We start from the raw sequence: 13,137 nt of genomic DNA, 5'->3' as shown, positions 1-13,137 counted from the left end.
AATCTGTTTTTAATGGAGTTTAATTGTTCATGGTTTCATCACATCTGTTCATGCAGCAGACCTCTCACTTATCCATTCCACCATCGGAAGAGAATGTGCAGCACAGCTGTTGGCTTTTTATGTCTTCCTGTGCCTTTCACAAGGCACACAACACCCACATAAAAACACCTTCTTTACAAAGAGTAGAAGAAAGAGAAGACCGGAATATTCGGCAGAAAAAAAAAGAAGCCGAACAAATCCAACCCACATGCTAAACAAACACGCTCAGATCTAGAAGTACTCCAACACCTCCATTTAAACACATCAGAGAATCTCAAATGAACCTGTCACTAAGAGATATGACAATATATTCATTACATTAGTTACTACTACATACACATAAGCAATCCTAACTCTAACCCTTTACTGTGAGAACCCGGATCCGGTTAAGTTGGCTTGACTTGAGAGCTCTTTTGGTCCTGGTTAACCACCACATGTCTGAAATCTGTTTGAGATTAGCCCCCTAAAAATAAATCAACAGAGGAATGTTTTTGTGTGCAGGGAGATATGGGGGCCAGCTTGAGCTCCAGCCCCTCCCAACTGCTCCAGGGGAGACCTCCGCAGCAGCGGGGATTCACAGGGTCCACTCCAAATCCTTTCGGAAATTGCTGGTTTGATCAAATAACATGGCAGGAAACCACTCGAGATTTCACAATCTCTGTGTGCATGTGTGTGGTTTGTGTCATCCTGGGCCTGGGTGGTAAACAGACAAGGGAGCGATACAGCTTTCTCCGGTCTGGTCTGTGCTCGCACGACCTTTTCGACTTCAGACGGACTATACTGTACTCTGTACTGTACTCTGTCCTGTTAAGACGTTCCTTTTTACAGACAGAAAGCTGTCAGACCAACTCGTGAAGGTGTGTGCTGCTTTGGATAACATGTTTGGGTACCATGATGAATATTGGTTTGTTGGTTTGTTGGCTGGAGGAACAATGTTGTTATTCTGGGAAAGAACCAGAGGCTTTGTCCTTCATATCGATCTGTGCTGTCGCATCAACTTAACCACCATGTTTGCATGGTCTCCAGATGACTGATGTCAACACCACAGTTGTGTACATGAAATGTCACTTTCACTTGCAAATGCCCCGCCCGTATCTCTCTGCTGGGTTTTGAATATGAGTCCACGTCTGAAAGGCTCCATTCATCTTTGAAGCTGGTGGAACTGACATGTGGCCCATCTTAGTCAACAAAGCCTGAAATGCGCAAACATAAACAAATTGGTATACAGGAATACAGGACTATGAGGACATATTCTCCTACACTTCGATGACCTGTTCCTGTCTGTACCACCTGGCAACATCCAAAACATTCCCTCTTATCCTCCATTCTAGATCCATGGAACTCTTGTTTATTATTGTCATCCACACCAAGGGAATAAAGTGTATTACCAATTGTATTGCAACACCATTTACATTGCAATATCCAGATATTAGCTAAGACATGCCTTAATGTAAGCATGCTTTTTGCTGACATGCTAGGAACAAAGTCAAGAAAGCTGCTGCAGCGTCGTATTTGAGAACAAAGTTAATGTGTACAAGACTTTGATTCTCACACATTAAAATGACTTTGATTTTAGGTTCAGGCAAACCTTAGTTCACCTGTTGCATAAATCTCTATCTCCCTCTCTCTCTCTCTCTCTCTCTCTCTCTCTCTCTCTCTCTCTCTCTCTCTCTCTCTCTCCCTCTCCCTCTCTCTGTCTTTCTTACACACAAACACAATCCAATCTAGTGCAGAACCCCCTGACCACACTAAGTCCCCTCTTTATCTGTATCTCCCTAACTGGGGAGCGGGGGGATCAGTGTTGCTTTAGGACAACAATTGGTCCTAAGCTGTAAAGCACATCCAGCGCCCAAATGTCGCCATAAAATGCTCGCTGGTTAATGATTTGCCAGCACAACGCCCCACTTCCTGCAGAGGATTGATGTTAAATGCTGTTATTAGTCTTGCCTCTCCAGCCGCCATTGTCTGCGAACTGGGACAGAGAGGGTTTGAAAGGCTACAGTCAGCCTTTTATTACACAACGTGTCTATCAGGCCGCTAGGCTAGGCTATCGTTGCTCTGCTACTTTATGCAGTATCTCTGAACCCGTGCCTGCCTGACCAACCCATACAGATACAAGCACACACAACTGTAAATGATTGACTTCCCTCTCTACTGGATGAAACACTAAGCATACACTGTACGCTAGCCTGGGGAGTTGTGCTATCTCGAAGATTGCAGAGCGGAAGCCATGGTGAGGTGTGGTGGTTGACTGAACCGCCCACTCTTTTATCGAAATCCCAGCTGCATTGTGTTGAAGACAGGTGTTTTCAATCTGCTGTGTTGTGTGTCATGGTGGCGAAGGCCTATTTCATCCTCTTGATGGGATTTCAATCTAAATATACCTCACCTCATTTAAATAAGGATGTTCTATTGCAGGATTTGAGATTCCTCTGTCAGTACAACTTTCCCACTGTCAGGACTTCTTATACATTGATCAAAGGTGTGTTTTTATGTTTGGCCTTCCCTTCCCATTAGGATCGCAGTAAGTCTACCTCCAGATTTCCTCCCCTCTGCCCTGACATCCTCTCCTGCAGATCCACTCAGTCTCCAGTGTCTGTCTGCCTCTCTTCCACACTAATTAGAGCTTAGCCTGGCTTTGGCTAACCAGCACTTCCCTTCAGGCCTGTTAATCTATCAGCAGAGCAGGCAGCCAGGGTTCTCCTCCCTCTGCCCTCCACAGGCCCCAGAATCATTTGCCCCAAAGCAGGTTGTTCAGTTGGAGGTGTTACCGAGATATAATTTGGACTGACACCCCTTATGCAATGCAGTGTTCTTCTTTGATTTCACAGCAAGGCTGTCCCTGGGTCACCCTTAGTGACTAGGATTGTGCGTTCTATAAAATGGGGAAACGACAAACTATATATTCAGGTGTTCATGGTTCGCGGTCTGTTAATGAATGTTTGTTATGAATGGTGGGGCTTTGAATGGTTGTTGTGCTTGTTTTGATCAGACACAGGAAAAAGGAGCTCTTAACATGTTGAGCCACTGTGTCACAAATCTGGCAGGCAATCTCGCTAAGAGCAACATTTCTCTGTAAGCACATTCATTTGTGACGATAAAACCCACAACTTCTGACACCAGTGTAAGCTCACTGTGCTACTTCCTGCGAGACACTTGTGCATTTACTGTCACTTGAACCAGTGTTACCATAGCTACGTTTTTACCTTCAGATGGAAAACCACAAGAAACTAAGTGAAAACAAGGTATATATTTGAGAGAAAAGGCCAGTGCAAACAAAAACAAAAAACATCAAAATCCTTATATGCACTAATTTGTTCAAGTCCCTATCTAGCAAATACAATTTTGCGACAAAAACGTATAAATACTTCACCTAAGCTGAGAGCTGATGTAATTTAAACCCGTCAGTGCTACTTTGTAATGACTCGCCAGCACGCCTCACTTCCTACAGAGGATTGATTTGAAATGCTGTTATTAAATTCTGCTACCAAACTTTCCGACAGAGGATTGTGTTCATGTTTGTGGATGTGTATGTCTCCCTCCTCTTTCCCTAGTCTCTCTATCTGCTCTCTCTCTCTCGCTCTCTCTCTCTGCATAGCTGTTTGATTGCTTAAGCCCAGTGGTCAGACAATGCGGGCAGAAAGAATAGCCGCTTCCTTCCTTCCTGTCGAGTGTTCTGCCTTGGTGAGCAGATTCAATAGCACTTCGCTTCACAGCAACGGTGGAGCGCGGGGGGACTGGCTAAAACCAACAAAGGGCCATTCTGGGGCCTTTTCCAATTGCTCCCTCTGCCAAGTCATTGCTCTGATGGACAAACAAACAAACTCTCTCTCTCTCTGGACGAGTGAGCATCTGCAAGATGTTGCGTGAGGGTTGGTTGCGGGTTGTGGAAGTTGCTGTGTGGTTACCTAGTGGTAAATGGTTTGGAGGTAAATGCGAGGTTGTAGATTTGAAAATAATTGACGTTTACTGAAATAGACAAACACTGATGTGTTTTTATCTATGTATTTTCTCGAACAAACATTAACATGCAAAGCCTTTGTACACAAACACATTTGCACGCACACGCGCTCACACACACACAGACAAGAACATCACCCTATGAGAATACCAAGTAGGGGCAGGTAGTTGAGAGGGATTGGAGAGCCTAAATAGCTCCGACCATTGAAAATAGAATGAATACACAAGAGGCTGAATACGGGGTAAACTGTTATGCCTTTGTCATTCAAAGTGATGTCTTTAACCCTTTGCAGCCCCTCTTCCCAACCACCCCAAACTGCCTTTTCCTCTATTCACCGTTAAGACAATAAGATGGGAGAGCTGTGACTTGAAAAAAGAATAGAAAATGCTAAAATGGGATCGTTTTTTTCTTTACTGATTATTTAGGGGTGTAATTGTACAAAGGTATGGCGAACTGTCACTCAAGCCCAGAGACGGATAACAAACAAGTGTGTGCAGGTCGGACTCGGCCTGTCAATCAAATTATTTTTTTTACAATGCCTGCTATGTTACATGTGCTGTCAACTAGTGACAAGGCTTATGTTTCTCACACTTCGCCTGCAGGAACATTCAAAACCCAAGAATTCCTGCAAAACTTTGATGGAAAAACAAGAGTATATCCTTTTCTTCTGAAGGAATTTCCTGGTTCACAGAGCTCAAAATCTTAAGCCCTGTATCTGTGTTAGCGTTTGATAACAACATCAGATGTACGTAACTTGCATGTGATGTGCCTTCATCCCCTTTGAATTTCGAGAAGACGACCACAGCAAACAAAGTGTTGCCAAAGCTACAATTGATGTGTCTCGTAATGCAGAGCAACTGCAACTCACAGACCTAAATGATTAAACCAAAGCCAGATGTTACCCACTAGGGCCTGAAGGAGGTAAACTCCTTGTGCTCTTTCCTTATTCAATATCTGTAATCACTGTGAACAAATGGCCCAAACTCGAGTACAAGATTTAGTAGGTTTGCAGTCTTGTAGAAAAGCTTTGCCCATTTACATTTGTGTGCACTCGTATTTGCATTTCTTATTTTACATACAGTGAACTTCCGAGTGCTTACATTTCATACATTTGTGACCAATGTTGTCAATGCTACAAACAAGTATTAGATCAGAATGAAACTAGTAAAATCCTGGTTCTCCATCACAAGCTTGACATCCTGGGGTTTTTAAGCAATGAAACGTGGGGCCAGTCAGGGCAACCCTGTATGGTTGTGTGCATTCATAGCATCTGGTCCACAGGAAACATGGACCAGTTAGTTACTGCTCTACCCCCAACAACATGCCTCAGAGGAGGCCTTCACCATCACCCCCCCCCCCCCCCCCCAAAAAAAAAAAAAAAAAACAGGACTGCATTGAAAGGAAAGCAGTCAAAAATTCAAATTTACGTCTTAAGTCAAACTTTTGGTAAGATCTGATTCTGATTAATGCTGTCAACATTTCTCACAATGTACTTTCCAAATAAGGGATGGGATATGTTGCCCCTGGACTCCACAAGTCAATCATTTAATCAGGAACTAGGTGAATACTAGAACCATACCATTCTGTCACCAAAATGCTAAAATAACGATCTACACCAAATGACCTTCAACTGATGGTACACAGATTGGTCTCCTTAGAGACTAAAGGAGGTCTTGCATACACTCACACAAAAGCGAACCAGTCATGTTTTAATTTCAAACGTTAATATATTTTTTTCTAATTCATAGTGAACATATGCATCCATCTTTACACCCTACAAGTCACCCTACTTTGCAGCAACAACAATAACAGGGTGATGTCCTTATGATGCTTCTCAAAATAAATATTTCATTATAAAATAATAAACCTTCAAATAAATATTCTTTACACTAAACAATGTTGACATTAGAAAATAAAGATTTTCTTATAGAGTCACTGTACAATTTACAAGTAGAGTTGAAGGGATAAGAATTTTGTAAATTTTGTCTCTTGTAAGGCAATTATATAAAATGATTGATATAAATTCCAAATGAATGTACAACATTATACATGTATTATAATTCATATATATGGATTTATCAAGGTGCCTCTGGTTTGGCAAAATATTTTTTTCACAGTTGAAATATTATATATACAAAAATAAAATATCTCTGAGAAAGTCATTTGCTAATTTACATACTTTGCAATTACTATACACATACAGTTAGTCAGGAGTGTTTGTCCATAGCATATCAGTTGTATTAAATGTCAAAGGGGCTAACACTTGGGAGTTTGATTACAACAATACAAAATGAGGGCACTTGGGGAAACAGCATCCCTTGTAAGAACCATTCATGGAAATAAAGAACACTACACAAGGCACAGTAGACAGCCTTTCCAATTCCCCCATAAACGTCTGATTACAGAAGAAGGTTTCAGTCGACAGGAGCTGTCATCCTCATCCATGAACCCCAGACCCCCCCTCCCGCGCTTAACGCCAACAGTGAACTATATTAGTGTTCTTACACCGGCACCCCGGGCGCTTGACACGGTCGTAGCAGCTCTGGCACACAGCGAGACACCCTCTGCCCGGGAGGTAGCACAGCAGGCAGGGGAGGCACAGCGAGAGGCCTCCGATAGCCGACCAGCGAAGGCAGCAGTGGGACTGGCTGCAGGAGAAGGGCTTGTCGGCGCACGTGTCCTCGTCGTCGCTGGAGCAGTGGTAGAAGAGGCCCTTGATGCAGCACACGCAGCTGCCGTACTCCACCACGTTCTGGGCGGAGCACACGCAGCGCCGGTTGCACATCCAGAAGGAGGGGAGGGTACGGGGGCACGTGCACTCTTTGCACTTGCACCTGCTGCAGGTCTCACAGCGGTGGGCGTGCTTCCCGGAGGCGCCGTCGCCAGTTTTGTCTCCGCCAGGCACGGGCGTGGTCAGAGGCTTCAGCTCGTCCTCCTCCGGCTCCACCCGCTTGGGCTGGGTTCGGATTATACGCTCACCCACCACAGGGCTGCCCAGAAGCCTCTGGCCGGAGGCTGTGATACTGGTCCTAATGCAGCTTCCGGAGTCCACTGAGTTAAGGGAACGCGAGAGTGTGTCTCTGGAAGTGATGGAGTGTGTGGTGTTGAGTTGGTTTGGGGAGAGTAAGTTCCTCTGGTTCAGCCCCTGATTCTCCGACTGTTCATTGTTCACCAGTCCCTGGGTCAACAGGTCGTTCTTCTGCTGGCTGGGCTGGGAGACAGGAGGCCTGGGAGCCACAGTAGGTCCGTCCGTGTACTCATTGCTACTCCTGGTTACACGGATCTGGTCCAGTGAAAGAACGAGGGCTTGTTGGCCGGGGCTTTCCCCAGGATCAGGAGGCCCATCCTGGGCATGAGAAGGCTGATGCAGCCTCCCAGTGTCATGCAGAGTGGGCAGCAAACTGGTCGACCCTCCACCACCGCCATCGCTGTTGTTGCCATTTTGTGATGTGGTCTCCATCTTGGCTCTGAAGAAGGACCCCTCCGGCTGGCATTGAACACATCTGAAGTCCTACAGGAGAGACAAGCCGATATCTATAAAACCCAGTTGAATTCAAATAAAAGCTTCTCTATGTAAATCATAACTGATAGTACAACGGCATGGCACACACATTGGGTAGGCCTATGCAAATGTCAACACACCACCCACTGATATTTGCATTCAGAGTTGGGTTGGGCCTATTCAACCACAGAACTGGAAAGTTGCCCCACTAACTTCTTTTGCCCAGGGTGACATGGATAGAAAGTTAAATGATACATTTCAATTAGAAAGCAATCCCTAGAACAATTCTCAAATGTATTAGCAGAGGGACGGCACAGTTCAGTTTGAGTCATCCCTACTGTTAGTAACAACCAAAAGTGAAAATGTCAAACTTTCCCAACAAAGACATTAGCCATTTCCAAGGCCCCAGGCCACAAATCACATTGTGCTGATAGACACACTGACTACAAGTTGAAAACCCCCAAAAGGTGTGCATGAGCAAGTCGGTGTCCCTCACTCTTAACACAATGGTGGCATCATTTAACATGACAAATGGCTTTCAGCAGAGTTTTCCATTGGGAAGCCACAAGTACTTTCATGATGGGAGATGTGAAGGGATAGAAGAGGTGGCATAGAGAACATGAAAGCAATGTGATGGAGAGTAGGGAGGTTTGGGACCCAGCCCAAGACAAAGTGGAGGCTGTCACTGTGGTGTTTATTAACAAATTACATTTGTCAGACGCCATGAGAGCTTTCATCAGTGCACAACCTTTAATGCCTTCGCCGTTCTCTGCAAGTGTGTGTTAGAGAAAACACGAGCAACAACTGTCATTGGGTGGGGCTTCTAAAAGACAAATGGTGAGACAAGATGTAACAGTGTTTCCCATACGTCAAACTCCATAATTGTTTATTACTTTTGTATAACACTTTAACAAGCCATGGGTATCGGAATACTTGTAAAATCCTTCCACATATAATAAAACCAACTATTGCCTGCAATGATTTCCTTAAATCATCATTCACTTTCATGGCACAACTGTGTCACCTTAACTTTACATATCACCTTGTTCAGCTTGTCAACTTCTTAGAACTTTAGCATGTTTTTGAGTTGAGATACTTTCTGTTGCGCTTACAAACTTAGTTGCTGACGAAGCCCAGGTGTGGAAAAGTAAACAACGGGTTGTCCTTTCAAAGATGACACATTACTTTATCTGCCATGTGGTCGTCACCAAGTGCCGAATGTGAATGGACTGGCATCAAGAGCAACTGACAGGGTAACATGGCCCAATGCCCACATGGGTATAGCCTAAAGATGGTTTGATTTTGTAGGCTAAAACCCCAAACTCAATACTCCACCGTCAGTTCAGTCACAGTATAAATCTAATAGCTATCTATCGCGCGTCATTTTAACGCTGCAAACCTATAACATTCTAAAGGACTTGGGGCGACGGACTACCCAAATGTGACACTTTTCATAAATGCAACTGTAGCCTCAAGAGGGAAATAGTGCTGATAACAAAATAATTGACTTGCGCGGGTAGCATGACATCCTAGAGAGGATGATGAGGATAACGTTAGGGCATTAGTCGGGTCTGGTCGGGAGCAGGCGGGCTGATTCGAGACAGATTACTAACTCGGTCTCTTGTGCAAAGTTAAGTTATCTTCAAACTTTGAATCGTACCTGGAAAAAACAACGTCAACGTTATGCTAAGCACAACTCACCGTCTTCTCAACAATTCAACCTCCTTTTGCGTAAAAGAATCCAAATTCAGAATGTTTATTCCTACATAAAATAATTTTAAAAATCCATCTGTTAAATCCAAAACTGCGATAATGTAGTTTACAGTAGGCCTAATAGTCCTGAGTCAAGATCATTTCAAGAGAGGGAAAGAGTAAATCCCACCGCGAGAACACGAGGCGAAAGACGGCCAAAAACTTATCAATCACCGTTTCTTGCAGGCGCTCCACTTTTTTTGAGAAATAGAAAACAAGAGAACACGAGTGAGTTGCTTTCAAAGTTTACAAAAAAACGCACCCCAAAGCTGTTTGGATAGTTCTCAGAATTCGTCGCTATACTTGATGAATATATGGTTGCATTGAGCAGTGAGCTGCTTTCAAGTTTTTCTCGTCTTGTTTTTTCCTCTTTCCGGAGAAGAGGTCGGGTTTATGCTGTAAATGGCGTCATGTGGAAGTGAGGGGGAACAGGGCAGTTGTTGTTTCAGAGGATATCTCGTATCCGGTCCAACCTCATTGGCTGGGCAGGACTCGCATTCACACCCTGCGCTATCAACTGTTCCCAACTGCAAGGGGACAGGAGACATTCCTAATGACAAAACACCCAATAAGCACAATGTGCTCAACGGATATAACACTCTCCCCCACTTTCTACAGTATGTAGAGACACATTTAAGTCAACCAGATCTACCATTTAGTGTTTGCCTTACAGCATCATAGGCCTTCTTCCCTTAGGACCACTGCTTACAATTTGTTTAAAATCTGATATCTTGCAAGTGACAAAGCAACATCTTTAATGGACACACATGGTCATTTATGGACAAAGGTCATATAGCTGGAGGCAGACATCACATTACACAATGCTTAAAACCACATTAATGCACATTTCCACAATTTGTAATATAGTGCTGTCAAAAATACAAAAATTAACAAGAGGTGGCCAAATTAGATTGTTTTGATCTATGGTTGGTATTTGGCTTGACTGCAAGTCGCTCTATTCACACGCTTACTGCAAGCACTTTGCAAAATAACCCATAGATCTTAATGTGTTAAAATCCATGCAAAGATAGAGAAAAGGGACTAATGAATTCACTAACATCTGCATCACAATACAACTCTGTGGGGAAATTTGGAAAACAGTGCCCTCTTATGGCCTACAGACACCTAGCACAATAACATCTAGAGGACTGACATGTTCCAAACACTAATTGTAAGGGATAAATGTAGTTGTCTGTGATTGGTTATTGGTGTGTATTGTGTGTTAAATGCCTCAGGGCCATTTATTGTAGCCATATTGTAGGTGATATAGATATCTGCTGTTGACTCATTTGTGTTCACGTTCATCAAAGCAAATGCCAGTCCCCCCTCTCACTAACATAATCACCTTAAACACATGGACCTGGTTCTCTCCATGTAGAAAATGACACGAAACAACTTGACTCATGACTGCTTATGAAGTTGACAAAAAAGAGCATTTAAGGATGGAAAGCCAAATCCCAGCTTTAAATTCACAGAGACTGAGCATGAGAAAGAGAGAGAGAGAGAGCGAGAAAGAGAGAGAGATGCACGTTGCATTTAGGCTGGTAAAATAGAAAGTGGTCAAGGTATGATTGCTATAGTGATGAATGGCTCACTGTGCTGGGAGAGTTCCCAACTAGCTTGAAACACTGTGACCTCCAGCTGAGGAGGAGCATTGTTAGGGCCTCCCATTCAGGGAAAAGGTAAGTGACAGGCCTATTGTCTGGCTGGGACTCCCACTGCTCTATGGGCCCAGATTCCCTGCTCCAAATGTTGTCAGCCTTGGGAGAGAGAGAGGAAGGAAGGGGAGAGGGGTAAGAAGGAGAGGAGAGGACACTTAGGATGCTCTGTTTCAAATGCGGTCAATAACAATATCCCACCCCTCTACTCCCCACCCCCTCACACACACAAACACACACACACACGCACACACAAACACACAAACACACACACACACACACACGATCCTTAAAAAAAATAAAGGAACAGGACTGCCCCCTCTCCAATCCCCCGTGACTTCAGCTGTGTTTCCTGTCTTCACTGCTGGGCCCCTGCCATCCCAAAATAACCCTGAAGCCATACTTCAAACCCTGCTTCCTGAACCATACAAGGAACAGCTGTCCCACTCTTTTTCTCTGTCCCACCCTCTACCGGTTTTCCATCTTTCCACTCACAAGATAAAAAGAGATTGCCGAGGAAGCAACCCATGCAGAGTCTTTGGGTTTCAGGCAAAAAGAGATACCTGACAGGACTCCATTCTGACTGTTCAAAGCCCACCACCGCGTCGACATCTCCAAAATGAGCACTTCCATGCTGAAGCCACTGATGAAACATAGATGGAGGAGAGATGAGAGCTTACTGATGCTTACTGAGGAATAAAGTGCGGGCTCACTTCCTCTATCCGGAGTCCCACAGTTTACAGTGTTTAGCATCAAACTAAACAGGTGTGTGTGTCTGTGTTTATGAGTGCGTGAGATCAATATAAAACACGGCCTCTTGCAATTGTTTAGCAGGTAAGCCGACGACACAGTGAGGGGAGGGTTAAATTAACGAAACCGAAGAAAAAGAAAGTTGATAGGGAAAGAGAGCAATAGTGAGACACAAACAAAATTGTATCTGTCTCAAGTTACAGTAACCTAAAGTGACTGCCCCAGCCAGCCCTGAGCTGAGGAAGGAAGCGGAGTATGGCATGCCCTGTAATAAAAGCTACATACATCTGCAACACACACTTTGATACTCCAACCAGAGAGCCTCTCTAAATTATAATGGAGGACTCAGAAGCCTGTTAGTCCAATTATGAGCCGGGTATGTACGGTCATTACTGCAGGTCAGATGGAGCATGCAGGAAGTTTAACCTATTATTTAAATGCCTGTCTTCTACCTCTCTCTCCACTGACGTCCCCCATAATAATATAAGCCTAGCTCCTGATCATTGCCAGGTTGAGACTAATGAGAACATCCTGGCCTCTGATTGGGCTCTAGGTACAATTACCCTGCGGAGAGTTCAGTTACATCAGGTCAGGATACACAGCAATCACGATCCGTTCAGGTCACAAGGCAGGGGTAAGATGTTGTGACAACTGTGCTTTCGATGCAGTCATCTTATGATTAATGGTGTGTGTATTACTAACACAGCACGAGGCCTCTGTATTGCACAGATACAACATTTTATTTTTTATTGGGAGCAATTTTTATAGTAGTTGTATTTTTTAAATCTTGAACTTGAATCACTTCAGAAGCTGAATAAATGCTCTCATCATCCTTATCCTTTTTGGTTAATGGCATGACAACAACAGTCGTTTGGCTGGGAAGCAATGAGTTTTCATTGCTTCCCTATCTGCAACTCAAGCTGAGGCACCTTTCCAATTGTATCTGCTGAATACCTTGTTTCCAAGTATAGCCTGCAAACTGGTAATCCACATCCTAAATCACACACCTGGATTTGTAAGCACAAAGTTGCTGTTTTTCAGTTAAACTTCCTCACAAATCGACAGAAATCACCCATTTCCCTTTGCACGCCGGTCTTGCCATACAAACGTAATGGCATCCATCATGTTAACAGATTAGAGTAAAATTATCCACGGATCCTAACAGCAAGAGGATCCAGGGTGTAGTCATATCCCCTCTTAAATTAAAGAATAAATCAAGTGTGTTTATTCATTAAATAAACATGCCTAATCTCCCTTTAAGTGCTTCATTTAACGGTGTAAACATGACTTTGGAGAAGAACTGCGACCCAGTCTTCCCAAGACAGAGTTTGGACTGTTTGCGTCTGTGGAATGCCAAAGTCTCTCGTTAAAATGTATTAAAGGAAAGAGCTTGGTCTGCAGGCTTCCTCTATTACTGGCTCGTGGGCACATACTCTCTCTGCTGGATACAGGTAGCATGTCTACATTGCTGGTGT

At 43.9% G+C, this 13,137-nt stretch overlaps 1 protein-coding gene across 2 annotated transcripts; it reads right to left on the bottom strand.

Annotated features, from left to right (window-relative positions):
* Positions 1-5,709: 5,709 nt before the first annotated feature.
* spry2 (sprouty RTK signaling antagonist 2) lies at positions 5,710-9,676 on the bottom strand. 2 transcript variants are annotated; one of them, XM_047031361.1, is made up of 2 exons: positions 9,163-9,676; positions 5,710-7,511 (listed from the first exon to the last, which is right to left on the bottom strand). In XM_047031361.1, exon 2 carries the CDS (start codon positions 7,458-7,460, stop codon positions 6,471-6,473), a length of 990 nt encoding a protein of 329 aa, XP_046887317.1. In that variant the 5' UTR covers positions 7,461-7,511; positions 9,163-9,676; the 3' UTR covers positions 5,710-6,470. The 2 variants fall into 2 exon arrangements, with proteins under 2 accessions (XP_046887317.1, XP_046887316.1); XM_047031360.1 differs by having other exon boundaries at positions 9,204-9,676.
* Between the last annotated feature and the right edge of the window lie 3,461 nt (positions 9,677-13,137).

The sequence above is a fragment of the Hypomesus transpacificus genome, chromosome 12, assembly GCF_021917145.1.
Source record: "Hypomesus transpacificus isolate Combined female chromosome 12, fHypTra1, whole genome shotgun sequence".
NCBI lineage: Eukaryota > Metazoa > Chordata > Actinopteri > Osmeriformes > Osmeridae > Hypomesus > Hypomesus transpacificus.
The sequence above is the reverse complement of the archived record's forward strand: the minus strand, read 5'-3'. Positions and strand labels throughout refer to the sequence as shown.

Bases quoted from the DNA above. Each gene is read 5' to 3' on its own strand.
- spry2 (XM_047031361.1), bottom strand. From the start codon at position 7,460: ATGGAGACCACATCACAAAATGGCAACAACAGCGATGGCGGTGGTGGA.